Source organism: Typha latifolia, chromosome 12 (genome assembly GCF_019914945.1).
Source record: "Typha latifolia isolate L0001 chromosome 12, TyphaL0001v2, whole genome shotgun sequence".
Classification (NCBI taxonomy): domain Eukaryota; kingdom Viridiplantae; phylum Streptophyta; class Magnoliopsida; order Poales; family Typhaceae; genus Typha; species Typha latifolia.
In genome coordinates this window covers 8,182,582-8,208,146 of record NC_133097.1, presented here as the reverse complement: position 1 = coordinate 8,208,146, position 25,565 = coordinate 8,182,582, and the positions used below count along the sequence as shown (strand labels likewise).

General features: G+C 41.2%; 6 protein-coding genes across 6 annotated transcripts; 3 read left to right on the top strand and 3 right to left on the bottom strand.

Moving 5' to 3' along the window:
* Nucleotides 1–132: 132 nt before the first annotated feature.
* LOC140799001 (peptide-N4-(N-acetyl-beta-glucosaminyl)asparagine amidase A-like) lies at nt 133–2,847 on the bottom strand. The gene is made up of 3 exons (XM_073153097.1): nt 2,820–2,847; nt 1,974–2,225; nt 133–1,865 (listed from the first exon to the last, which is right to left on the bottom strand). The coding sequence occupies exons 1-3, from the start codon at nt 2,845–2,847 to the stop codon at nt 133–135; spliced, it is 2,013 nt and encodes a 670-aa protein (XP_073009198.1).
* A 222-nt stretch (nt 2,848–3,069) lies between these two features.
* Nucleotides 3,070–5,159, bottom strand: LOC140798558 (uncharacterized). The gene is made up of 2 exons (XM_073152425.1): nt 4,081–5,159; nt 3,070–3,789 (listed from the first exon to the last, which is right to left on the bottom strand). Exons 1-2 carry the CDS (start codon nt 4,927–4,929, stop codon nt 3,340–3,342), a joined length of 1,299 nt encoding a protein of 432 aa, XP_073008526.1. The 5' UTR covers nt 4,930–5,159; the 3' UTR covers nt 3,070–3,339.
* A 1,364-nt stretch (nt 5,160–6,523) lies between these two features.
* LOC140799438 (uncharacterized protein At5g39865-like) lies at nt 6,524–7,834 on the top strand. The gene has a single exon (XM_073153784.1). It carries the CDS (start codon nt 6,818–6,820, stop codon nt 7,541–7,543), a length of 726 nt encoding a protein of 241 aa, XP_073009885.1. The 5' UTR covers nt 6,524–6,817; the 3' UTR covers nt 7,544–7,834.
* A 1,885-nt stretch (nt 7,835–9,719) lies between these two features.
* LOC140799437 (GDSL esterase/lipase At2g40250-like) lies at nt 9,720–11,388 on the bottom strand. The gene is made up of 3 exons (XM_073153783.1): nt 10,767–11,388; nt 10,134–10,419; nt 9,720–10,025 (listed from the first exon to the last, which is right to left on the bottom strand). The coding sequence occupies exons 1-3, from the start codon at nt 11,385–11,387 to the stop codon at nt 9,832–9,834; spliced, it is 1,101 nt and encodes a 366-aa protein (XP_073009884.1). The 5' UTR covers nt 11,388; the 3' UTR covers nt 9,720–9,831.
* Nucleotides 11,389–12,640: 1,252 nt separating this feature from the next.
* Nucleotides 12,641–20,247, top strand: LOC140799399 (UTP--glucose-1-phosphate uridylyltransferase 3, chloroplastic). The gene is made up of 18 exons (XM_073153730.1): nt 12,641–13,423; nt 13,851–14,004; nt 14,122–14,271; nt 14,752–14,913; nt 15,053–15,225; nt 15,321–15,387; nt 15,736–15,902; nt 16,388–16,546; nt 16,903–16,994; nt 17,102–17,196; nt 17,478–17,555; nt 17,821–17,916; nt 18,358–18,432; nt 18,512–18,603; nt 18,683–18,845; nt 18,932–18,992; nt 19,329–19,757; nt 19,866–20,247. The coding sequence occupies exons 1-17, from the start codon at nt 12,753–12,755 to the stop codon at nt 19,439–19,441; spliced, it is 2,568 nt and encodes an 855-aa protein (XP_073009831.1). The 5' UTR covers nt 12,641–12,752; the 3' UTR covers nt 19,442–19,757; nt 19,866–20,247.
* Nucleotides 20,248–21,232: 985 nt separating this feature from the next.
* LOC140799392 (uncharacterized) lies at nt 21,233–25,127 on the top strand. Its single transcript, XM_073153722.1, has 8 exons — nt 21,233–21,367; nt 21,757–21,922; nt 22,042–22,132; nt 22,214–22,272; nt 23,492–23,552; nt 23,845–23,935; nt 24,019–24,095; nt 24,858–25,127. The coding sequence occupies exons 1-8, from the start codon at nt 21,340–21,342 to the stop codon at nt 24,972–24,974; spliced, it is 690 nt and encodes a 229-aa protein (XP_073009823.1). The 5' UTR covers nt 21,233–21,339; the 3' UTR covers nt 24,975–25,127.
* The last annotated feature ends 438 nt before the right edge of the window (nt 25,128–25,565 follow it).

Here is a 25,565-nt window from a genome sequence, read left to right as displayed (position 1 = left end):
TGGCACCCCTAAAAGTGATATATTAATACAAAAAAAAAAAGGAAAAGAAAAGTTTAAGCCTAATCAGCTGTAAAGCCTAAAAGACAAGACAAACTAAACCTAGAAAGCCAAAAAAGACGAAATCCGAGTCACCTAAATGTCCGCAATTAACGCACACGTCTTCGTCTCCACGTCATCTTGCACTCTCCCACCGACCACACTCACCGTCCTCAGATAACAACCTTTGTCATCCCTAAACTTGTACATAGATTTCGTATCCCCACTCCCCCACTTCGCCACCCCGTCCTCCACCAACGCCGACCCCTCCGACTCCTGCTGGTCCTCCACCGCGTCGTACGCTACCTCCTTCCCCTCCGCCGCCTTCCTCATCTCTGACATCGCGTGCTGCATCCTCGTCCGCTCGAACACCGAACCACCTCCACCGTTCGAGCTCACCGTCTCCACGTGAAGCGGCGTCTCCCGGCTCAACGACACCCTTCTCACCTCCCCTCTCTTCCTCTCCGTCCTCAGGTCGGTCCGCGCCTTCACCTCCATCGACACCTCCTTCACCGACCCCTTCCGCTGCACCGCGACGCGGCTCTTGAACTTTAGCCGGTACTTGATGCTAGTAGTTATGTTTCCTCTTGACGAGCTCACCCAGCCGGAGAAGCGCGTGATCGACTGCCCGTCGATCGACGACTTCCCGTCGAGCTCTCGCCAGCTTGCCTGGCGGCTCAGTCGCAACGGCGGGACGGCGTATTGGACCAACGCGCCTTCGACGGCGTCGGACACGGCGTCGAGCCATAGGTGGAGGTTGGCCGAGACGAGCCAAAAGGGCTGGCTACTTTGTACGGTCAAGCCGATGTGGTGCTCTTGCCCATCTAACATTAGGCCGAGGAAGGGGCTGACGTCGATATCGTACGACGGGTGGTCGAACGCGCCGATGGCGGCGACCGGAGCCCAGAAGAAGGGGTTGATCGTGCCGGGGTAGATGACCGGGAAAGGCACGATGCCGCCCGCGAAGCGGTTGTCTACGGTAACGCCAACCTGGCGAAACGCGCCATTCGCCAGGCTGTCTGTGGTGGTGGTGGAGGAGGTGGTGCGCAAGGGATTTGCGTACCAGCGCTCATCGGGGCCGTGGGGGGACGCATAGATTTCTACCACGGCTCGGTAGGCGTTCTTGGGGATGACAATGCTCGTCGCCTTCGCGTCCTTCTCGTTCTCAATCCTGAACCAGTAGCCGGAGCCGCAGTCCCCGTTGTCGTCCGAGATGGGGATGATCATATCCGCCGGCTCGTGATAGAGACCTTTAATCGTTGGTGATCTAAGCAAGACTTGTTCGTTTTGGTGCAAGGCGCCGCGGTAGAAGTGAAGGGAGACGTTGACGCTGTAGACGCCGGGGAGAGTCGAGTTAGAGTTCTCGAGCATCATGGAGATGGAGGCGGCGTCGTCTTCCGAGCTACGGAGGAGGGCAGCGTAGCGAGTGATGTCCTTGCGCACGCGCCAGAAGACGCCGGGGGAAGCGGCCAGCGGCGTAGTGGTGCGGAGGATCTCCGCGCCATTGATCCACAAGGCGGCGGTGCGGTCCTTTTGGGCGTCGGAGGCAGAGGCGGAGAGCTCAAGGATTACGCGAGACCACGGGGCGGGGCATTCCGGAGGAGGCGCGTAGTCAACGGAGATGGGCGGAGAGCCGACGGTGTTTGCGAAGTCGTGGCGGAGGACGGCGATAGAGCATTTCGGGTTTTGGGTGGGAATGAGAGGGGGAAGGGTCGGGTCCATGTACTCGAGTGTCGCATTACGTGTCGCCGGCGGGTATGGCGGGAACGGCGCCGGCGGAGAAGAGGCGATGGAGAAGTCAATTACGCAAATTTGGAGATGAAGTAGTGCTGCAAAGAGATAATAGTATAGTCTCATCATTGTTAAACAATAGTAGTGGATTTGATAGTGTTTTATCTTAAAACTTTTGGTGACATATATAGTGAAAGGTAAGTTACATTGGAGGATGGGAGAAGAAGAAGGCGAAGGCAAACAATTAAAACGTTTTGTCTTTTTATCAAACATAGCAAGATGAATAGATGATACTTCGAGGGCGATTCCATTCTTAACCTTATTATGTGATGTGATGCATCTGTACTTGAGATTGCGATGTTGCTCGGTCTTTCTTGCCTGGTATGCTTGGAGGTAAACAATGAAGTAGCTAGGAAATTTGGGAACTGTTGTCTTATTTGCCTCCTCCTTCCCCGATGCTGTTTACCAATAGGGGATGGAATTAGGTGCAGTAGGACCGTAGGAATGTGATGTGAGTTGCAGGGAGTGTCAATCTGGCTCATCTCGAGCTCGAATTTTCTAAAGTTCGAGGGAGCTGAGCTCATCAATGTATCGACCATGACCATGCAACACAAAGGTCTTTTAAGATCAAAGCAAACACAATCACGATAGTCTAACTTGTGCTTGTTTGTTTTTCTCATATATCTATCTTTTAAGAAAACAGATAGAGACTAAATTGTATACATACAACACTTCAGTTAGAAATTGTTAAATATCAATCTTAATATTTATAAAAGATAAGTACTAATAAAACTCAATTACGGGACTACATTAAAATTGTCCATCCTGATGGGATCCAAATACCATAGTAATTTTACAGGTACCTACTTTTGGTGAAAAGAATTGTACACACACAGTGGAATTGTTAGCTTACCGATGCGTGGTAATAAAAAAAAAAGCAGGTATTCAGGAATTATTAATTAATTGGCAGGCGTGACAGCATTGCTAGATCTTCACATTATGTTTTCTACGCAGAATATTGCTTGGTAGAAGCAAGAAAGAATAATAGGTACGTGTTCCAGGGTTACTGAAGTTGCCCATCCATGTTAGTATGATTAGACTTATGGTTCAAGATTTGATGGATACTTACAATCTAAATAACACCGTTAATCATGCAAATGAAACAATGTTTAGTTCTTAACCGTAACTATCCCGAATTGTTGTTATTAAGAAGCCGCAAAATGTTCGTTAGCTAGATTCAGAAATCACAGAAATTCCAATAATTATCTGTTACTGTTTGGCTTGCTGATGCTGCCTGACCACATAAGGCATTCCCAAGTAATTTCCATTCTTTTATTTGCTAGATTCCATAGTCTCTAGCATTTGGATCTAGAATTATTCATAATTTAGTTGCAGAATACAATATGCATCATAAACAACTAGTTTATTTTTTTGCAATTTGTTCCCTGAACTAGTGAGGAAGACCCCCAAAACCCGTGCCATTCACATAAAGGACTGGTTTACGGCTACGCTTTTGAACTCTTGCCATCTGGATCCAAAGTAAGCAGAAGATAGAAAAGGGTGGAGAGTTAATTAGTTGCATGATATCGACGAAGACGACGACGACGCCATGCACGACGAGGAGGTCGCGCCCCTCGTTACCAGCAGCTGCGAGATCCCATCATACCCCATGGACGTCGCCATGTGGAGAGGCGTGGCGCCCCTCTTCGTCTTCGCGTTGACATCGGCTCCCATGTCGATGAGCAGCTCCACGGCCTCCAAGCATCCGCTCTCGACGGCGAGGTGGAGCGGGGTGTGGCCCTCCACGTCCTTGCACTCCATGTCCATGCCGAACTCGATGAGCAACGTCATGGCGTCGCAGTGCCCCTTGATCGCCGCGGAGTGGAGCGCCGTCATCCCGTACTGGTCGCAGCCGTGGATGCCGATGCGCTTCTTTAGCAGGGACTCGAGGCGGCGGAGGTCGCCTCTTCTTGAGGCCGTCATCACCATCTCCCCCCGTTCGAGTATGTCCACCACTTCTTGCTGTGGAATTGAGACAGCTGATTTATTAGAACTGGAAGATAATAGTTCGGCTTGAGACACGTTCGTGAGAAACAAATCGAAATCAATTTGTGGCAATCCTATGGAGCATTACAATAAAGTTGGGTGAAATTTAAAAAATAAGAAAGGAAGATGGGTCCTTTCAACATCTGGGTAATTTACAAACAAATTAATTGGAAGTCTGGCAAATAGATAGAATAAAACTTACTCCGACTTATTTATTCTCCGTGTGCAAATAAATAAACGGAATTTACTGAGAGTAGAATTGCTTACGTGTCCTTTATCCCTCGCGACATCCAGCGGCGTCCTTCCCTTCCCGTTGGTCGGCCCCACATCCGCGCCCATCTCCACGAGCGCCGCCACCATCTCCGCATCCCCGTTCGCCGCCGCACGGTACATCGCCGTCCTTCCGTCCCCTCCCCTCGCGTCCTTATCCGCCCCCTTCTCCACCAGCAGCCTCACGCACCCCACGTGCCCCCTCCCCGCCGCCACGTGCAGCGCCGTCCTTCCCTCACCATCCCTCGCATCCACGGAATATGCGGTGGCCTCCTCCTCGGCTAGCCTGGTACTCAGCTCCTCGAGATCCCCCTTGGCCGCCGCTGCGTGGATCGGAGTCCACCCGATCGGATCGTCGCCGCCGTCCCCGATCTGGTGATCGAGGAGCGGGAGGAGATGGGGCTGGCGGCGGAGGATGAGCCTCGCAGCGGCGGAGTCGCCCGATTCAGCCGCGAGGCGGAGGAGGAAGGGCCCGGCGAAGGCGACGCGGAGGCGGATGGAGGAGGAAGGCGGAGGGGGGTGGTGGAATTGGGAAGGGGAGAGGGAGGAGAGGATGAGGAAGCGGTCGGAGGAGGAGCGGGGGAAGGAGGGAGGCGGGTGGGGTTGGGGGAGGAGGATGATTTGGAGGAGGGAGGAGGAGAGGGGAGGGAGGAGGCCGGAGGGGGGGTTGACGTGGAATTTATGGGGGGAGGAGGTCTGGACCTTGAAGTAGACGGGGAGGGAGGGATGGAGGGAGCGGAGATGGAGGGAGGTGCGGCATTTGGCGTTGGGCTTGAAGTCGACCACCACCTCCGGTTCGAGAACCTCCAGGAGCTTCTCCTCGGAGGCGACGCCACTACTCCCCATCCACCCAAAGATGCACAACCGGAGAGCCGAAGAAATGGAGATGTAAGCACCTTCGTTTTAATCTTATTATTACTACTTTACGAGGGGTTTTTAACGATAAATGCGAATTGTGGGTATGGATTAGCATCCGTTAATCTTAAATCGCCTTCTTAATTATATTCTAATTACTTGGGCTAGGTAGTTGCCTACTTGGCGCTTGTCTAATGACAGCTCGCCGCCAAGTATGGGCTGGTTGTCTAGTTGTACTGTGGGACCCTAAAAAGCATCAGCTAATGTGAGTTCCAAATTTCCAATCTACACTATTTCTCTCGTGAACCCCAAATTGTGGGCCCACCGCTCTCTTTTTTCCAGATTTGGAACTTATGGGAAATGGCTCCCTCGTACGATCACATATGGACTGGCATGAAGGGTATATCTCGAGACTCTGCGTAATTCCAACTTCATACGAGCTACACGTACAATTTTACGGCAAATTATAGATGCTCCCCAAGAAGAGTATCACAACTTTGCGTCTTATACCGTTGCATATATTGAGATGAAATATCTTCAGATTCTACTCGTATAACTCAAAATAAATAATTTCTTTAACTAATACTAGTGAAATTGGGCCGAATCAACATGTTAGGCCCATGGCCCATGCCGGGTTCTAAGACTAGGCCCACAAAGGTTCTGGAGTTTGCATCGCTTTACAATTGATGCCCTGAAAGAAAGCCCACTGGAGCCTAAATGTTGGCCTGGATCAGCTCCTCCTACCGGATGACCCAGGCTCTATTCACCGTAGTTTTAGCATTAAAGAAAGGAGAAAAGGAAAGGGATAGACAGGACGTACAGGAAAGTGGACTTTAGTACTGTGGGAGCAAGAAAGTGGAACACTGATAATTTACTGCTCATCTGTTTTTCCTCTAGTTTCGTTATGGTTTTCTGTTGATAAATTAATAGTCATCATTAATTAGTTTTGGTTGTGGCTTAGAGTAAGTCTTAAACCTTTAAAAAGATCTGGGATCCCACTGTACATACCACTATACAAGGGTCTCGTTCTCTTATACTCGCGCTTTTCCATGTTCATTTTCACACTTGTAAAACATTTACAAAGGGAGTTGTATAAATTTGGGCTTCCTTCGACCTTGGCATCACCACCATGCTTTCCAGTGGAGAAAGAAAAGCCTTTGCAGCCTTTGATACACTCGTCACGTGGTAGGAACGTGCAACTTCTGGTTGGTGGGATCCAATCCGGTCACCTCCGCATCCAGAGTCAACGGTCAATCTGCTGCCCATCTCATATAAAATATATAATAATTATCATCCTAAACTTGTTTCATGAGTAAATATAAACCCACCTCACTTCACAAGCCATCCTAAACTATCTGTAGTTCGTCCAAGTACCACATCATTAAAACTTACTAATAATCTACTAAGCAACAAAATGGTATGTACTTATGTGACACTATCATTGGCAATGCATGGTTGAGTTGAAACCGAGCATAGAATTAGTCTACAAGTTGAGGGTATATAGACTTTGTTAAGTCTTCTACTACTCTCTCTCTCCCTTAACAAAGCTTATCAAAGAAGCGAACCAAATTCGCAACAAAAAAGGGGAAAAAAAAAACCCTCCCTTTTCCACTGAACCAAACTGAGCAAACCAACTGCTTCTCTGCTCCCTTCCGCTCCACTCCACTCCACTCCACCTTGAAAAGAAAGCAATAATACAATAATTACAATTAACCCCACATCCCATTAATTATTAGATAAAGTAGAGCATCTCATCAAGAAGAGGACTAGGAGACTCTAGGAGTGGAATACAAAAAGAAAAGAAACCCAACCCTCCTTTTCCACCCCAATTCCCCCCTTTTTCCCTCCGAAACCAAAATCTAACCCCAAACCCCTCCTCATGTGGCCGCCATGGATTAAGACTCGCTCCTCCTCCTCCGCCGCCGTTGAAGGCGGCGATGCCGCCTTCACCCCTCGTTTCCCGCCCCGCTCCCCTTCCTTCTCCTTCTCCACGCTCAAGGACGTCCAAACCCTAATCCTCAACGACGCCATCTCTCCCGCGGCGGCGCCGCTTTCCTCGCCCGCCCTCCGCGTATTCCACCGGGTCCGCATCGCTGCGTCCGCCCTCCGAGCCCTGCGATCCCTCCCCTCCCCCTCCACCCCCGACGACCGCCGCATCGTGCTCTACTTCACCTCCCTCCGCGTCGTCCGCGCCACCTTCGAGGACTGCCGCTATGTCAGATCCATCCTGCGCGGCTTCCGCGTCGCCGTCGACGAGCGCGATCTCGCCATGGACCCCCGCTTCCTCGACGAGTTAAAGGGCCTCCTCGTTCACCGCCGCCGTCACGTCACCCTCCCCCAGGTCTTCGTCGGCGGTCGCTACGTCGGCGGCGCCGACGAGATCCGACAGCTCCACGAGTCCGGCGAGCTCCGACGGCTCGTCGAGGGGGCGCCGGCGGCCTCCGCCGCGGCGTGCGGACGGTGTTACGGCGCGCGGTTCGTGCTGTGCCAGAGCTGCAGTGGGAGCCACAAGAGGTACAGTGAGAAGGGCGGATTCCGGAGCTGCAACTCTTGCAACGAGAATGGGCTTCTCCGGTGTCCGGACTGCTTCCCTCCCGCCGTCTGATCGAGATCGGAAGGTTGGATCTCGTCTTCTCTACTACTGTGGTTTTATATCTGATTAGGATTTGGAATAGGGGAATGGAAGATGGATTGAGAAATGATGCTCGCATATCTAGAGAAGATTAGGGTTTTTGTTAGTCTTCAATGTTAGATTGCTAACTCTGTTCCTAAATCTGTAACATTGATAAGAAACTTTGTTCCTAATTGTTCCTTTTTTCTTTCTTTCTTTTTTTCTTCTACTTACTGTGTGCTGTATATTAATCTGGAAAATGGAAAGCAAATGCTTATAGACAAATATCATAGTATAAGGAATTTCGTAACATTTTCTTATGAAATAGTATATGTTTAATTTGGTCATCTCTCCTTTTCTTTTACATTATTTAGTTTTGGATTCCTTTTAACTATGGCTGTGATGATGCGTTGTCTTGAAGTATTGATTTGCTTAGTTTAAACTTTATTGAAATGGAAGATTAATTACACAAGTTATTGCATCATTAGCTTGTAATTTTTCTTGAACAGTTTACACCTGCAAAGTGTTCATGAGCTACTCTGGTTCACATTTGTATGATTTATTTTGTTCTCAAGATGATACCTTATCTCCATATTCATTGGAACCAACTTAAGCTTCTATTTGATGGAGATGGAACACCAATTTCGAAAGGCATGTGGATCATGGTGTGAGATTTATTCCTTATTTATTTTTGTCGGTGTAAAATAGAAAAAGAAAAGAAAAGAAAATTATGATCAAGTGGGAATGCATCTATCTGTTAGAAGTGGTTGTCTCTCACTTGCATGATCGTGCCTCACACTTAGGTGTTTTAAGATAATGTCTTTTAAAACAAGCCATTCCATTCGTACTAGTAAACTTGATTAGTTTGTCTTTCTTTCTTAGTTTTAATTTTTTTAAAAATAAATTTGATTAGATATGAAAAAGATAAATAAATGTTTGATTACTGAACTAGTTCAGAGGGATCTCTAAACTCAAAGGAAACAAGTAGTTTAGTTGGATGACAACTTTCTAAAATGAGGATTAGGCTATTGAGGACCCATCATTCATCAAAGAAGTCTATAGATTAACCGTCGAAAGTGACATCTCAACCTTGTAACTTGTAAGCTCTCGACGAAGGATATAGATTAATATATATATATATATATATATATATAGTAATCGTTTTAAATTAGACCTACAATTAGCCTACGGTAGATTTAAATATAACAACAATGATGGGCCTATGTGATGTCTCGCAAAGTTGCTATACTTGCCATCAATCCTCTTATTAATGGCTCGTGCTTCCCCTTTAAGTGCATTTTGACTAAGCCCACTCATCTGCAAGGCTCTTAGAAAGATCATGTGATGGTACTAGGGGCATGATGAGCCAATCCATCATCACATGGTGGGGCTCATGGGCTCATGCCGTTAGCTTGTTTACAGATCGTTATAGTGGCCGGGCTGTCCATGTTGAAATTTGTGGGCTTCATCATGAAGCTTATTTATGGAAGGAGTCCCCACTAGTTTATTAAACTAGTAGGTGGATGTGTCGCGTGTAGCTCTTTAGCTTTCCAGCATAGTTTGATATTTAGGCTCAGCTCAACTTGAGCCGAGCCCTATCAACCCTAAGCCCGAGTCTAAACTTTCGAGCTTGATTGGAGGAAGAGGAAGAGACGATCCTTGCCCAAGGAAAGGGAGATGGAGGCGATAGCTGGCCGAAGGAGGAGGAGGCAGAAAAGCTCGTCGATAGAGCAGGATGGAGGATGAGGAGCAGGTTGGGTTTGTTGCATATAACTTAGAGTTATGGTTAAATAGAGATAGGATTATAGAAGCTATTAAATTAAAAACCTAAACCTAAATATAAATAAATAAATATATATATATATATATATATATATATATATATATATTATATTTGAGTTGAGCTTATCAAGCTGAATTTATACGAGCCGACTTAGACTCAGACTGAAAATTCAAATCAATCATTAAAACAATACTTAGGGTCGAAAATTCAAATAGTTTATTTTGACACCCTAGACAGAGCTTGTGATAATGATGTGTTACGATCCTAATATGACTTTTGGAAAAGTTTACGGTAGCCATTCTTCTTCCTCTCACGTGGTGATCATGTGAGTACAGGTGTTAATGCTACTTTACTGGGAGATTGATCTCACAACAAGCTACTGCACAAATGTTAAAGCAATACTTGTTTCACATGAATATGTATGAAGACATTAAAGAATATGCCCTAAACTATCCTAAACCCTAAATTGCTAATTAACCACAATCATATAATACTGTACCTAATCTTCAAGTTGTGGTAGCACTGTTAGCGTTAAAAGGTTTGCAAGAGCTTCATATGCTGCTTGTGATGGATGAACAGAATCCCAAAACATAAATGTGGAAGGAGATGGGCATGTCATAGCTTGAGAATTGCACAATGGTCCCATCTCTACTAGTCCAGTTCCACAGCATCCCCTCGTTGTCTCGGTGAAACCTAAAAATTTAAAAGGTTGATAATGGAGGAGGTCGTTTGCAAAAAGAAGGGACCTAAAAGCAAAAAAGGATCAAGCTATCATTTGTCAAGTAGCTTAAACCTTCTTACCATATTTGATTGGATTCTGAACCATGTCCATCAAGGGATTATAAATGTCTACGTATGCGATCTTGACGAGGGGCTTTTGCCACCCAGGAGCAGACTGCAGCTTCTGGATCATCGTTTGGAGATCGGAGTTGTAGCTACTCGCGGCGGCGTTCTGATCCGCTATGCAAGCGCGAGGGTGTGGAGTGATGTTCGACGAAATGCCGCTGAGAGTCATCTGCAATGGGAGGCATCCGATCGGTGGAAGGCCGGCCACTGCAAACTTTCGAATTCCCATCGCGTAGAGTTGCTGCAGTTTTGACAATTAAAACCACAGGTTAGATGCTTGTTATTATAATTTTTTTTGAAAAGTTTATACTAATCAATTCATGCCCAATTCAATTTAAAGATTTTTAATCTTTAAAATATGATACACTTGGTTGGCATACCTCGTGAAATCGTACAAATTTTTCTTTCAAAACGTATAACGCCTTAGCACGTATACGTGCGCTTGAGGAAAGATATAACTAGAGGAAGTTGACTTCGGATAATTAATTAACCTAATTTACTTTACTAAGACATATATAGATCCAGATAAACCTTAGCTGGCATGCTAAGTTAACAAAAAGAAAAGCTTAAAAAATGAGAAGAGAAGACCTGAATAAGAGATTGAAGCTTCTCAATAAGGAAGGCATGGTACTGAGCGAGAGTAAAACTACTCCTCCTCGAAGGAAGCAAGTAATAATTCATAATCAAGTCATTCGATCCAGCACCTATAATAATCATCGCATTCTTCAGAATCTCGTCACCCTTCTCCTCTCCTAACATACCCTTCATCTTCTCAATATATGCTTCAAAGTTCTCGACTTGGGTCGCGATCGTCTCGACGTTCGACGTGGCGGCGGTGAGATCATCCAAGCCGGAGCCGGCGGACGCGAAGCTCACGCCGGTGGGCATCTCATTGGTGGTAAAGTTGTAGCCATAATAGGGTGGTAGGAGATCATTTATTTGCAAGGAAGAGACGAGATAGTCGGTGATGAGCTTGCCGTCGGTGAAACGGCCGGTGGCGGCGGAGCCGGGGAAGTCGCGGCCGTAGGGTGGATGATTCGCCTTGATGAGGGTGGAGAGGTGGTTATTGTTGCCCGGGTCGAGCGTCGAATCGCCGAAGGCGAAGACGGCGGAGATGTTGTGGGTTAGAGCTTGTACAGGATGGTGGAAGAGAGAGAAGATGGTAAGGAGGAAGAAGAAGAGATCCATGGCGAGGTTAACTTTTTCCATTACTTTGGGTGGTGGTGATCTACATAATGTTCTCTCTCTATATATAGGAGTAGGAATAAGACTTGAGACGATAAAGATTAACGCACTAGGTTAGGCGTTTCTTGGGCTCTAAAACGTTGATCTAATTTAGATTACGTTTATCTAATAAAGTAGTTGAGGGAAATTATGGGTAGTTAAAAACTTAAAATCAAAGTATTGGATATATTATACCTTTTTTCTTTAAAAAAAAAGGGAATAATAGGCTTGACAACTGAATTAACCGTCTCAATAACTGAGACATGAACATGGCCACTAAGCTTACCTAAAAGCATCTATAGCTCCAAATTGATGCACTATCAACCATTATGTTGAGTTAAAAGCTATTGAGCTGTCGCCAAACTACTCCTCCAAAGTAATTTACACTAACGCGTTGAACCTAGTCAAACCAAGCCTACTGCAAAGCATTTTTTTTCACGGCAAATTTGTGTGAGTTCAAATTTGCAACAACCTTAGATATATGCAGGGTTCTCCAACTATGCATATTGATTGTTAAAAAATACTTATTTTTCTATCATTGAAAGTCTCTAGGTTAAATATAAGCTGAAAAAAGAGTTAACTCTCCATAGATATAAAAATACCTAGACCAAGAGCATATATATATATATATTGGGTTGGGTCGGATTTGGTCTATAAAAATGGCGTCAAGTCCAACTCTGATCTGAAGTTCAATTGGGTTTAAACTTATTGGCCGATCCATTGGGTAAAAAAAGACTTTGACTGACCCCAAAATATGGGCCGACTAGGCCGGGTCGAACGGGGGCGAGTTACCATGCTCAGGTCCAGGCCGATTAGTAGGCCTTGCTTAATTTTTCTAATAAAATTTAGGCTCTGTTTCAGCCCAGGATTAGTGAAACGATTGCTATTTTATATAAGATGATAATATGCACGTGTTAATTAGTTTCAGATAGTTTAATAAGAAAATTACACGCTTTATTATTCTGGATGCCTATTGCTATCCACCCTAATAATCCCATTATTATTAGATATACCCATAATCTCCTGCCATGAGTATATACTCTTCTATCACTGTGCTGCTGTAGTAGTAGTAGTCGTTGTCGTATATAAAGATTACTTATTCGAATTGCAAATTTTAGCTATAGAGATACCCAACCAACTGTGAACCGGTGGCATGGCATACTCATATCTCGTTATACGGCAGACGAAATCCCGCGATAGGAATGGAAACCCAAAGCATATGCGCTCACATTCCAAGCATCTCTCACCCCGCTCTACCTGTCTTATCCTCTCTATCTCCCTCCCACCTCTCTCCTCTATTTAAACCCTTCACTCTTTCCACTCCCTCCATCTCCCTCCCTAACCTCTCCAATGGCGAATCCTCTCTCTCTCCTCCCCTCTCGCTCTTTCTCCTCCCCCTCTCTTCCCTTCTTCTTTTTTACCTCTCCTTCTCGCTCTCGGTCCCTCCCTTTCCCGAATCCCCTATTCTCCCTCTCCTTCCCTTCCTCCTCCTCCTCCATTTCTCGCCCGCGGCGCGTGTCCACCGCCCCTGTCAATCATGCACCGCCCTCCGAGTTCCCCTTCTCGAGGGAGATCGCCCGCCTCGACGCCGTCCGTTCTCGGCTTCGCTCCGCGAAGACCGTCGAGGAGAAGCTCCGCGTCCTTGATTCCGATTCTAGGGTTAGGGACTTCCTTGGGAACGGGAAAGGTGGGGTTTTGGCGCAATTGGAGCCGTCGGAGGTCTTCTTGATTAAATGCTTGGTTGCGGCCGGGCAGGAGCACGTTCTTGGCTCGGAGGTGGATTGGGGCGGCGGTGGCGCCGGAGAGGGGAGGAAGGAGGATGGGGGCGCGTTGAAGAGCGCGCTGTATGCGTTGGCAGATATGATAGAGAATTGGAGCTTCGAGGGGCATGGGGTTGGGGTTGCGGTTGGTGACGATGGAGTTGGTGGGATGGGAATTGGGGAGTTGGAGATGTTGAGGAAGCTGCTGAAGGTTCTTGGTGAGATCGAACAGTTCTATGATTGCATTGGAGGGATCATTGGGTAAGGAAATAAGTCTTCTTTACTTGATAAAGAATTTTTCCGAAAGGCAAGAAAATATTTAATTTCAGATAGGCTGGAGCTCTGCATGTTGAATTTCGTTATTATTTGCATTGGATTCTATGGTCTTTCAGTTATATTTTAACAGTTAATTCGAATGCATAATATATGGGTGTTTCATGCTTTTTCTGATCTCTCTTTACTGGGTGTTGGGCGTTCTTTTCATTTTCAGGACGGGCAACCTGTCTTAGACAATTAGATATTCCTCAATTGGACCTTAAACTTGTTATATTCCTCAATTGAAATTTTTAAAAAATGCAAGCCGATAGATTATGTAGGTGTCTAGTGTTGGGAACAAAGTACATACCTCATTATGCATGATTCTTTTCCAATAATGACTCTCTACTCTCTATTTCCTTGTCTTTCTCAGATACCAAATTATGGCTTTAGAGCTTCTTTTACCCTCAAAAGCTCAAGTTTACCAGTCAAGGAGTAGTGAGTTTATGGAGCTTCATGTTCCTAGTGGACTTAATCTTATGGAGAATACAGAATATGCACATCAAGCAGCTTTGTGGGGAATTGAGGTTGGCTTGACATAATTGCTATTTCTTAATTGGCTTCCCCTTTTCTTATCTCATGATTACTTCATTTTAAATTATCAGTTCTTATACCAACTACTGCTAAAGTTAAATCATTTTTAGGGTTTGCCAGAATTGGGTGAAATTTATCCACTTGGTGGTGCTGGAGACCGTCTTGGTCTAGTTGACCCAGACACAGGTGAATGTCTTCCTACTGCTATGCTTCCATACTGTGGGAGAACTTTATTGGAAGGCTTAATAAGAGATCTCCAGGTAAATAACTCACTTCAAAGAAACTACTTTCAGATTAGGCTTGTTTTCTGTAAAACAAATACTAGCTGTCCCAGTTAATTTTTTTGTCTTCATCAACATACTTGAGCTTGTTTTCTCGTATCCTCGATTTTTGCTTGACCAAAGAGTCATCTTGTGACTCTGCTGATTAGGGGTTGACATAGTACATTTGAATTATTCTACAACATACTTGATCAGGTGTAGGTTTATTTGTAAGTAAAGACAAAGGAACAATATGACTACATTTGAATTAATTGCAAAGAATTGAATATCATGGAAATTCAGACCTACATTGCATGGTATTTTATAAGAGATTTCATGTTTTAATATTTCCTAAATCTATTTTGATATGTTGTTTTGTTCTATTTGTTATACTTGTATATGCTTTTAGATGAGATTTCTTATAGCTTGTGACTGAGTTGCATTGCTAATATTTATTGATAACTCCCCAATTAATGACAGGCTAGAGAATTTGTTCACTTCAAGATCTATGGGAGGCAATCTATTACACCTGTTGCAATTATGACAAGTTCAGCAAAGAACAACCATGAGCATGTAACTGCACTTTGTGAAAGACTTGAATGGTTTGGTAGAGGCCGACAGAATTTTCAACTTTTTGAGCAGGTAATATATTATAATTCTTGTAATTTGCTTGACCTGTTCAACCTTTTTTTTTCACTGTGTAGTTTTTAAATTGTTCAAACTTTGAAGAAAAGTATATTTTGTGTAACCTGTTTGACAGTTCTTGGTTTTGCTTTTCCAGCCTCTGGTGCCAGTTGTAGCTGCTGAAGATGGTAAGTGGTTGATTAGCAGATCACTTTTTCCAGTTTGCAAGCCTGGTGGTCATGGTGCAGTTTGGAAACTTGCATATGACAAAGGCGTATTTCGCTGGTTCTTTAGTCATGGAAGAAAAGGTGCAACTGTACGGCAAGTCAGGTTATCCTTTTGCATTATGTCAATACATTATAGTCATTATGCTAACATTTGAAACGTTATAATTGCTCATTGTGTCTTCTGTTGTATATTCACAGTAATGTTGTTGCTGCAACTGATTTGACACTTTTGGCTTTGTCTGGATTAGGCCTACACCACAATAAGGTATAGATATATGGATGGATTTGTTGTTTTCACCTGAAATATGTGATTATCAACACTTAATACTCAGTTTAAGATTTATCCATGGAGCAGTAAGTGTTGATAAAATTAAACTAGTAGAAGAGGAGTCTTAAGTTACCCTCCCATAAAAGTAGCGCTTTTAGTTTAAGATCTATACTGTGTAGTCTGTTCTTGTTGCTTTTTGGTTTTGCATGAACAAGAGCTGTTGCTATCATCATTGTTCATTTTTTCTGAAACTAGCATTCACCATTACGTTCTGGAGTTCTATACACCAAGCAGCTCGATATTCTATTTATTCTTACTTATCTCTAGTATTTTAACATGCTTCAGAAATTAGGTTTTGCGTCTTGTGAGCGAAACTTTGGAGCTACGGAAGGGATAAATGTTCTTCTTGAAAAACAAAATACTGATGGACAATGGTCATATGGTATCACATGCATCGAGTACACTGAGTTTGACAAATTTGGTATTATGGATGCTGCTATTTCTCTAGGCAGGTAGATTGGCTAAATCTTTCTACTGTCATTCCACAGCAACATACATAATATTTTGTTCTAGCTATGTGTGAGACCTATTGAGGTCCAATTGTTTGCATAATGATTTTTCCCCCATATGATGAATTTAGTATTTCTTCAAGTAATGACTATTTGGTTAGTTTCATAAAGTTCACCAAGGTTAATTCACCTTTGAATCACAGAAACAGCATTTCTTCCTATATTTTTTTTCCATTTTCTTTTCATTTTTCTTTACTTCCACTTGTTTGTGTTCATTTTTTGAAGCCAGAAGTTGATATTTTTCTTGTCTAAGATGGCTTATTTAAACATCATTAGTTATTTTTCCTCTTTTATTGCCTTCTATTATTCCTCAGAAGTCCTTGCCTCGTCATGTGTATCTTTCTTGAACAACAGTTTTGCACTCTATTGAAAAATCTGATAGTTTTTATTCTCACCTTTTGTTATAATCTTCTTTTACTGGTTTTAAGCTTGCAGGAAGATTTTCCGGCAAACACAAACATTCTTTATGTCGATCTACATGCTGCTGAAAAAGTTGGATCTAGTCAAAATGCTATGTCCTTACCAGGCATGGTGTTAAATCTGAAAAAGGCAGTTTCTTATGTGGATCATCTTGGATTTGAGTGTAGGTACATAATGCTTCAATTATTTACGTCAGACTTCTTTGATATCATCTAGAGTTAAAGCTCTTTTCCTCCCATATTTTTCTGGTAGATGATTATCTGTTCATTGGAAATTAGTGGAAAAAAATTTCTGCTAGAAATACATATTACTGCTACTCTATAAGTTTATGAATAGGTAAATAGGCCTATTACTACATATCGTAAGATTTTTCTTATATTCTATTATCCTATTCTACATTTGACTAGCCCATTCTAAATATTGGATGTTTAATTCTGGAGTTTCTAGTGAAATTGAGTTAAGTGAGTGTTTGTTGATGATTTATTTATCTTCTAATTGCAAGCCTAACTTGTCTGTGTTGCAGCACTTCTGGTGGCAGGCTGGAGTGTACAATGCAAAATATTGCTGACAACTTTCTGAATACATATAACTCTAGGTGCAATAAAGTTATAGAAAGTATGACATTTAAACTCAGTACCTTCATAAGACTGTTAGCTTTTAATAATCTCTGCTTGTACTTGTAGTTGTCTTTTAACAATTTTTCTTATCTGCCATTCTGGTAGGTGAACTTGACACGTTCATTGTATACAATGAAAGAAAAAAGGTCACGTCATCAGCTAAAAGGAAAAGGAAATTAGAGGACATATCATTGCACCAGGTCAGTGAACTCCCACAGTTATACATGCGATATAAGTATAGAAATGACATTGCTGTCATTGTTTTGGCAATTGATGTCTCAATGAACTGTTTTGCAACTTTTACAATTTAGTTTTCATCTGTGGTTAGCATTTCCCATGACAGATCTATGTTTACTCTTTCTTGCTGTGGTTAGATTAGCTAACAACTATATTTAGTCTTCTATTCATGAATTTGTGTGCGCTTTCATTGATCTTTCATTTTCTTTTGTTTTACCACGTTCTTGTTTGAGTTGATATGCAGACCCCAGAGGGTTCTCTGTTGGATGTTATGCGGAATGCCTATGATCTTCTGTCAAGTTGCAATATAGAAGTTCCTAAGGTAAATAAGCTTCCATATAGCATTCTAGGATCTTGATGTTTTCACTTGATAAGTTGTGTGATTGAATACGCAAATAGTTTGAGAGGTGAGATTCCCAAGTTGGAAATAGTTTCATATGCAAATAGCAAGATATGATTTCTCTTTCATTTTATGCTTTGAGTACATTAATTTTGAATCTTATAGTAGATATAAAATGTCGATGTAAATGCTTAGATTTACTTTGCCCTTGAATATTTCAATTTTTAACATATTTTCATTTTGTTAGATCAAAGACAATATCAACTACTTCAATTGCGCACCTCCTTTTCTCATTTTTCTCCATCCTGCTTTAGGTCCTCTCTGGGAGATAACGAAGCAGAAGGTATGCTCAGTATTCACCAAACAATATATGACTGTATGGATCTTTAACTTTCTTTCATCTAATATATTCTTTATACTGTAAGTATGTTGTTTGTGTCTGAAAGGACAAAATCGCCGGGCTTCCAAATGTTTGATTACTAAAAATTTATAATTAGCTCATCCTATATGAGGCTTTTTTCTTTGGCTGCACTGAGATACCTGCTGGTTTTTTTTTTAAAAATCAATCTAATATGCCAATCTGATTTGAATGCCTCAAACTTTGCTTCCGGTTTATTAGGTTCAGATTTTTATTAGGTGTCTGACGGCATTTAAATTCGACAAGGACCACTGTTGTTTGTTTGTTGTGGTTCATGACTAAGTCAAGTCTAGCGTCTAATTACTTCTTTCTTCTTCATGAAATCTTATAAACATAGTCACTGACTTGAAATTTAACTTCCTGCAGTTCTTAGGTGGCTCCATACATGAGGGTTCTGAATTACAAGTAGAGATAGCTGAGTTTTTGTGGAATGATGTAGAGGTAGTCATCAATGAGATATGATTTTCAATACTTCATTATGATTTTACATTTAGCAATCCTAATGTTTTCTGAAATTCAGCTGGATGGTAGCCTTATTATTCTAGCTGAAAATATCATGGGTTCAATGATGATGAACGATAAAGGTGATCCAATGCTGCAGTATGGCACCAGGTAAAATACTCTTATGTTACTTTTGCACTATTATCAGCTCGTGAAAATTGTATCTTACTTGATGTATCTCTTGTGGAAGATGCGGGAGATGCAAACTGCAAAGAGTTAGGGTCCTGAATAAAGGAATCAATTGGAACTCTCCCAACAATGTCTACTGGAAGCATGATGTTGAGAGAATCGAGACATTGAAGATCATTCTGCATGGAAATGCAGAATTTGAGGCAACAGATGTAGTCTTGCAGGTAAATTTAGCTGGCTATTAGTAGAGCACTTATAATTAGTTTTGCATCTCATGGTATTTGTCTGTTTGTCTGTTCTATCTATCCAGGGTACCCATGAATTTGAAGTTCCAAATGGTTATAGGATGTCTGTCATTCAGGATTGTGCAGGTTTGTATACTTATTTCACTACAGTATGACATATTTTCACCTTTCATCTTTAGTTTTGGTGTCATAGCATTTCCATCAAAGGATCTAATTGTAGTAGTTGTTTCGCATTAGTTTGTAAAGCATTGCAATCTGGGTTAAACAATGCCTTAATGAAATTGATCTTCAAGCTTTAATTTATTCACATAGATTGAACTAATATTGTGATGCCATATACCATGATACTATGGAAGATTTTCTTGCCTCTCTTTACTGCAATTTATTTCTCTTGTAATATTGATACACACATCTCCAAAATCTTTGCTTGATTTGCTGTATGGCCATATTTTTTGCTTTCAGGTTTTGTTGTTAAGTTGGATCCTATATCTGATGAACTGATGGATAGTGGAAGTTGGTTTTGGAAGTATAATGTAAAGGGTACACATATTAACTTGGAAATGATAGAGTTATAGCGAAGCTATCAACTGTTGATCTAATATTCCTTTATTCGGCTCCCAGATTGATATAGAGAGGTCAATTCTCATCTTTCAAAATAGCCAAATGAGGAAATCTTGTAATAGCATTTCTCATGGCTTTATTGTTGTATTGTGTAACAAGGGTATCAAGGCCTTCTGTTCATTTCATTTTGTAAACTAATGTTTCATCTTGACATTTGTTAACAAGCTCGAAATTAGTCAAACCATTTCTGAAGAATTCACAAGGGGCCGTCACCAGTGATAACTTTGTTTGAAACTCTAGCGGTCCGTCATTCCCAGCTACATTTTTATGGTAAGTTGAGCTCATCAACAAATGCAAGGACATCTACCTCCTTTTTTATCTCCCAAAATCACATTCTGTTACCAAACACTGACGGCTTTTGCCTGATGGTTTTTTCAGGTAAATATCAGATTGGAGTTTCACTATGTAAGAAAATCATCATCATTTAGTTAGTCAAACATACTTGATGAAGTGGAGAATCGCTTAACTGCACCTGATAGTTGGAGCGAGGGATCTGCAAAAGAAGTAGAGAATCAGGTTTCAGTTGTATAGTAGGGCTGAAGCACTTTGTGTACTATTCGAAAAGGCTCTAAAGCTAGATATAGTTTTACTTCTTCGAGGATGTAAGGATGAGAATACATGCTATTCTTTTGGCCCTGAACTGCTTTATACAATTAGGAATATTTTTTAGATTTCAGGAAATACGTTCGCGTGAATAATTTTCGGAAATCATCTGTGTACTGTGTAACAGTATCATTATAATTCTGGCATTCTTTGGATATGGCATAAAGTAGTTCTTACATTATTTTTCGAGCAAACATCAATAAGAGAGTGTCGAAATTTACTCCTCTCTTCGATTCTTACCCAAATTGGGCATCAAGATTGTTAATGCATTTTGTTATTCGCTAAGAAATTAATTTTTCCTTCCGATATTTTAGCTGAACTTGGCTCTTTGGGCTCAATTTTTTATGGTATAACTATTATGGTTCTTGTAAATGCTTGAGATTATAGGCTTGTAAGCAGGAGTTTGATACTATTTTGACTTATTTTTTGAAAATCAATTGGATTTATCATGGTCGGAGAAATTAATACATAACCTGCAGTCCCTGTTTGATTTCAGGGGAGGCGTATCCCACAATATACAAATCCCCCTCTGAGATTTGGATGTGAGAGGATCCATCCTGAAGAGTAATCTCAACATTGCATTTATGAGGTCTCAAATTGATATTCTTCTGTTTGATTTTGACATCAACCTAACATTAATGTTGAATCCGAAGGCCTTAAGGTTTAGATTTAACCAAATCTATTTATGTTATAAATAGTTTAACCAATCTAACTAACTCTATTATTTTAACTAAGTTAAATTATTCCCTCGTGTCAACCTATTTATTATATGTTTATGATTCAAATAGTTTGAATAAGTAATCTATTTAAAGTGGGCTATTTTGAGAAAAAAAAATCATAGATTATAATAATAGCAAGATTAAGCTTTTGAAACTAAATTTATTTTTTATATTAAATGCACATCTTTTTAAAAATAAATATACACAATTTACATAAGAAATCATACACGAAAACCTATTTTTATTATTTTAAAAATTCAAATGCCCCTGTTTAAAACTAATCTATTAAACTCGTATAATAAATGAGTTCGGTTCATGTTGACTTAATATTAACCAGATCCAACTCGACTCGATTCGTTCCGACACGGCGACACAAACCCAATTAGAACGAAGATGGCTCGTATCATACTCGTCTTATTAAACCCCTTATCCCACCCGTACCCTAATTTCCAAAACCCTAGAGTGAAGGCGAGGAGAAAGGAGACATTTGAAAGCCGCGCACACCAGAGCAACCCGAGTCGCAGGAAAAGATGCCGAAATCCAAACGCAATAGGCCTGGTAAAGTTTCTCATTCCCCTTGCGATGCATGACCGAAGCTCCTTGTATGCTTGCTTGCCTGGATGGTTGATTCTTATGTAGTTCTTCTTGCTTAGCCTTAATTTTTGTAGTTCTTCTTGCCCTGGATGCTTGATTTTTCTACTAATCGACTAACCCACCTGTCGTTTAGTGTTAATAGTACATCCTACGCGAATATTTGGAGGTATTTATATGGATTATTCGGTGCATTTCTAGGTGTACACGAATTTATCTTTTATTCGGACTTGCTTATGTAACATGGAGTTTTAGGGAGAAAATAATGTGTGTGGACTTGGAAATGTGGTGTCTTTTGTACCTTCCGTGGCTGTACGCTAAGAATGCTTGTCTAATTTATGATTCATATACTGCAGTGACGTTGTCGAAGACAAAGAAAAAGGGAAGGGAGCACAAAGAACTTATTGTGAGTGCTATAAAGCAGGCGTTGGAGAACTACGATAACGCTTATGTTTTCACATTTGAAAACATGAGAAATCATAAGCTGAAGGCTTTTAGGGATCAAATGAAGGCAAGCAGCAGGTAATGGTCTGGAATCAACATTTCATAGTTGTTAGGAACCGAGTGTTACTGTTATGTTCTTATTCTTTATTGAAGAATATGTTGTCTTTTTAACTTTGGTGACTTTTTTTTCTCGGCAGGTTTTTTCTTGGGTCGAACAAAGTAATGCAGATTTCTTTAGGCAAATCTGCATCTGATGAAGTCAAACCGGGCCTTCATAAACTAGCTAAGGTGAATTTTTTGTTTATTACTGTCTGGCAAGACTTACAAACTCTTATTGGCTCTGATGAAACTTGCTCGCATCATTTTCAGTTTCTTCGTGGTGATTCTGGGCTTCTCTTAACTACACTTCCCAAAGAGGAGGTTGAAAGGTATGCTTGTGAAATCTGGTGAACAAGTGTGAAATCTTCAGATTTCCTTGTGTTTTATGGGAGTGGGCTCTCTTAGATTTCTTAGTTGCAATGTTTGCTGTACCATAGAATACTTATTTTCAAACCTAATCTTGTGGACTTCCAATTTATTAGCATTATTTGCTTTCGTATTTATCAACTGTACCTAGTTCGACACATGTTTTATTCTACAAGGTCTGAGAGCTCAATGGAAACATAGTTTGTTTAATCAAATCAAACTCAGAACTGCTTATTCTTGATAGATTTGGCCAATTTCAATTTTGATGACTTTGATAATTTCAGTTTGACAATCTTGTGTGGCTCTAGCCAGTTTCAGGCTTTCAGCCGTTCCTGGTTGATTTAGCTACTATTTCATTGATCAGCTGCAACTCTATATTTATCAGAATACATTTAAAGCATGAAGAAATGGAACTTTGTATGATGCTTTAAGAAGTTCTCAGTGGAGAAATTGAGTTACTAGAAGTTTTTAAATGTACATGAAATTGAAAATGCGACCACTTTATGCTCAAGCATAAAAAGGTCGTCCCAATGCCTTGGGTGAAAGTACTTCTTGAAGCATATACTTCATAATATTTCTTAAATGAAACAGGGGCCTTCACCTTCCAAATGTATCTTTGCTGTCTGTTAGTAACATTAAAAATATCAATAGTTAAAAGGGCTTTGGGATTAGCTAAATATATAATGTGGATATGCCTATTGTTGTAGATACAAGATGAATTATATGAAAAGAGTTTCTGTAGTCAAATGATGATAACAATCTATTAGAGATGAAAAGGAATAGCATGTGTTTATGTGCTAATTTAGTTTGAAATAAGGTGGATAGCTGAATATGTGCGTTCTTGGAGTGCTACATGCTGAATGTGAAGCCACTGAGAATGGGAAGAAGAATTTGTAGGATGACCATAGGACATTCTTTAGTTTGTCTTTTTGTGATTTAGCTTTCATATGTTCGAGTGACAATAATGGGAGTTTCTAAAATATAGACTGGAGGAACTGAACTGAGATTAAAAATCAAATAAACATGTCATAATCATCGATGTGTTTGTAAATTCTTGCAATTAAATTCTGTTATGTGTACATTTATGCTTGTTCTATTTTTTCTTTAGTGAAATAATGCTTTGTGTTCTTCACATTGTTGTTGTCTAACTAATCTCTCATATTTCCCTTTTTGTTTATTCAGATTATTTGCACAGTTTGAAGAGCATGACTTTGCAAGGACAGGGAGCATTGCGACCGAAAAGGTTTGATATGGTCATATAAATTCTCATTTTTGCAAATATCGTGCACATGGTATGGCTAGCACTTTGGACTGTTTGGCATTGTCAGCTTGTTGAAGAGCTCCCTGATACACATGTTTTTACATCCCTCCCACCCTCCTCCCTATCCAGCTCTGCTTTATGCATATGCATAGTGATTAAATTGCCTCAGTGTGCTATTATTTTGAATTTAAGTACATATTTTGCACTTTTGATCTTTTTGTTGTGGTCTTTGGTATTACTTTGATGATTTACTTGTGTTATCTTATTATTGCAGGTAGAACTAAAACAAGGTCCACTGGATCAGTTCACACATGAAATGGAACCCTTTCTCCGGAAACAGGGATTGCCTGTTCGCTTGAACAAAGGTTTGCACTTTCTGCCGAAATGCGCTACAATACATCCAAAGTTGTAGAAGGATTATAATTTTTCCTGTTTGTTCAAAATACAGGGGAAGTTGAATTAATCTCAGATTTTGTTGTGTGCGAAGAAGGGAAACCACTCTCACCTGAATCATCCCGCATTTTGGTATGTCCAGTTATCCTGCTGATTTTATGATAGTTGTTGAAAGTTTTGAATTTGATCTACTTTTTAAAGAAACTAAATTTTGCTTCTCCTTTCTGAAACTTTGCCAGTAGAATTACATTCTCATGTAACCATATGAATCGCCCTGGATCCAAATAAATAAAACTGCTGAACAACCTTGCATAGGGACTCAGGTTATTATAATGGCAATTGGATACTTGTGGTATATTGGTAGTTCACTATCTTCTGGCAACATGGTTAATTAGTATGATCCTTAGCAATACGAGTTCCCATTCAGTTAATGGAAGGTACTTGGTTGATCTAAAGCTAGTATTTTGTGAATTGGTATCCTTCCAACTTTGCATGGACAGAGCAGCAGCCTTGGTTGAGCATTTTCCAGCACAGAGATGAGTGAACTATATGATTTGGTAGTTAGTTGCCTGAGTCTACTGATCCATTTTGCTGCAGAACTATTTTGCTTTATTAACAAGTCCTACATTCTAGTAGCCACAAATTATCTATGTAAAAACTGTCCTTAGGCAAGCCTGTATATCCTCTCATAGTCTGACAAGTAAGAGTCTTTCCATTTAGCTCAGCTCATGACAGATTATTTGTGGGTGAATTGCATCCATCTGTTGCTAATTACAAAGGGTATCTTTTGTCAATAAGAATTGCTATGTATGCTGGCAAGTTGGGTACCAAACTGAGATTTTTCGTTGCATTTGCCTGATCCTGTGTCATAACATCATCTTTCTTTGTTTACAGCGTTTGCTTGGGATCAAGATGGCCACCTTCCGCCTCCAACTTGTTTGTCGCTGGAGTCCTGATGATTTTGATGTCTACAGAGAAGGATTAGATCTTTCAGATATCGAGTCCTCGTAGACTTCATCTACTTTTCCATCAACTGCTAGTTATACACAGCTGTTCTTTGTTCCGAGTGAGGCCTGGAATGTTTTCTTTCTCATTCTGTAGCTAAACATTCTAAATGTGTACTTTGTTTCCGAGTTGATATTCTAATTTATCCAAATTTACTAATGTGTTAATGACTCATTTGATTGAAAGGATGCAGCAAACTTGGAACTAATACAGTAAATTTTAAGCCAAGTTTCTCCCACATCCATTTAGATGGGGATTCCAGACTGCATGCTAAACTCACCTGGATCTTTGGTCACGTGCACTGTTCTCACCTTGTCTCGTCTCAAAAGACAAACTCCTCGCAATGGAAGCCAACTAATCGACCAGTAGAAATGGATTAACCATTTAAGCAAGCAGATTATATCGGGATCTAGGATGGCTTATCTTAGTGCCCTTAATTAATCGGCAAAGCGTATCCCACAAAGGCTCACTATACTAATCTTATTATTCACATGCATTCATGTGCCTTATGCACTACGTAATGGTTCTCCTTTATGCCATTCCGAGAAAAAAAGAAAATATCTAAGAAAATGTTTATCCTCTAATTTAATTATCTAA

Bases quoted from the DNA above. Each gene is read 5' to 3' on its own strand.
- LOC140799001 (XM_073153097.1), bottom strand. From the start codon at position 2,847: ATGGGCAACTTCAGTAACCCTGGAACAC. The intron at 2,226-2,819 runs GTACCTATTATT...ATTGGTAAACAG, and splicing joins CTTCAGTAACCCTGGAACAC to CATCGGGGAAGGAGGAGGCA. The intron at 1,866-1,973 runs GTAACTTACCTT...ATCTCTTTGCAG, and splicing joins TTCTTCTCCCATCCTCCAAT to CACTACTTCATCTCCAAATT.
- LOC140798558 (XM_073152425.1), bottom strand. From the start codon at position 4,929: ATGGGGAGTAGTGGCGTCGCCTCCGAGGAGAAGCTCCTGGAGGTTCTC. The intron at 3,790-4,080 runs GTAAGCAATTCT...TCAATTCCACAG, and splicing joins TCGCGAGGGATAAAGGACAC to CAAGAAGTGGTGGACATACT.
- LOC140799438 (XM_073153784.1), top strand. From the start codon at position 6,818: ATGTGGCCGCCATGGATTAAGACTCGCTCCTCCTCCTCCGCCGCCGTT.
- LOC140799437 (XM_073153783.1), bottom strand. From the start codon at position 11,387: ATGGAAAAAGTTAACCTCGCCATGGATCTCTTCTTCTTCCTCCTTACC. The intron at 10,420-10,766 runs GTCTTCTCTTCT...TCAAAACTGCAG, and splicing joins AGCTTCAATCTCTTATTCAG to CAACTCTACGCGATGGGAAT. The intron at 10,026-10,133 runs GTAAGAAGGTTT...TTAAATTTTTAG, and splicing joins TCAGAATCCAATCAAATATG to GTTTCACCGAGACAACGAGG.
- LOC140799399 (XM_073153730.1), top strand. From the start codon at position 12,753: ATGGCGAATCCTCTCTCTCTCCTCCCCTCTCGCTCTTTCTCCTCCCCC. The intron at 14,914-15,052 runs GTAATATATTAT...TTGCTTTTCCAG, and splicing joins ATTTTCAACTTTTTGAGCAG to CCTCTGGTGCCAGTTGTAGC. The intron at 15,903-16,387 runs GTAGATTGGCTA...ACTGGTTTTAAG, and splicing joins GCTGCTATTTCTCTAGGCAG to CTTGCAGGAAGATTTTCCGG.
- LOC140799392 (XM_073153722.1), top strand. From the start codon at position 21,340: ATGCCGAAATCCAAACGCAATAGGCCTG. The intron at 21,368-21,756 runs GTAAAGTTTCTC...CATATACTGCAG, and splicing joins ATCCAAACGCAATAGGCCTG to TGACGTTGTCGAAGACAAAG. The intron at 24,096-24,857 runs GTATGTCCAGTT...CTTTGTTTACAG, and splicing joins CTGAATCATCCCGCATTTTG to CGTTTGCTTGGGATCAAGAT.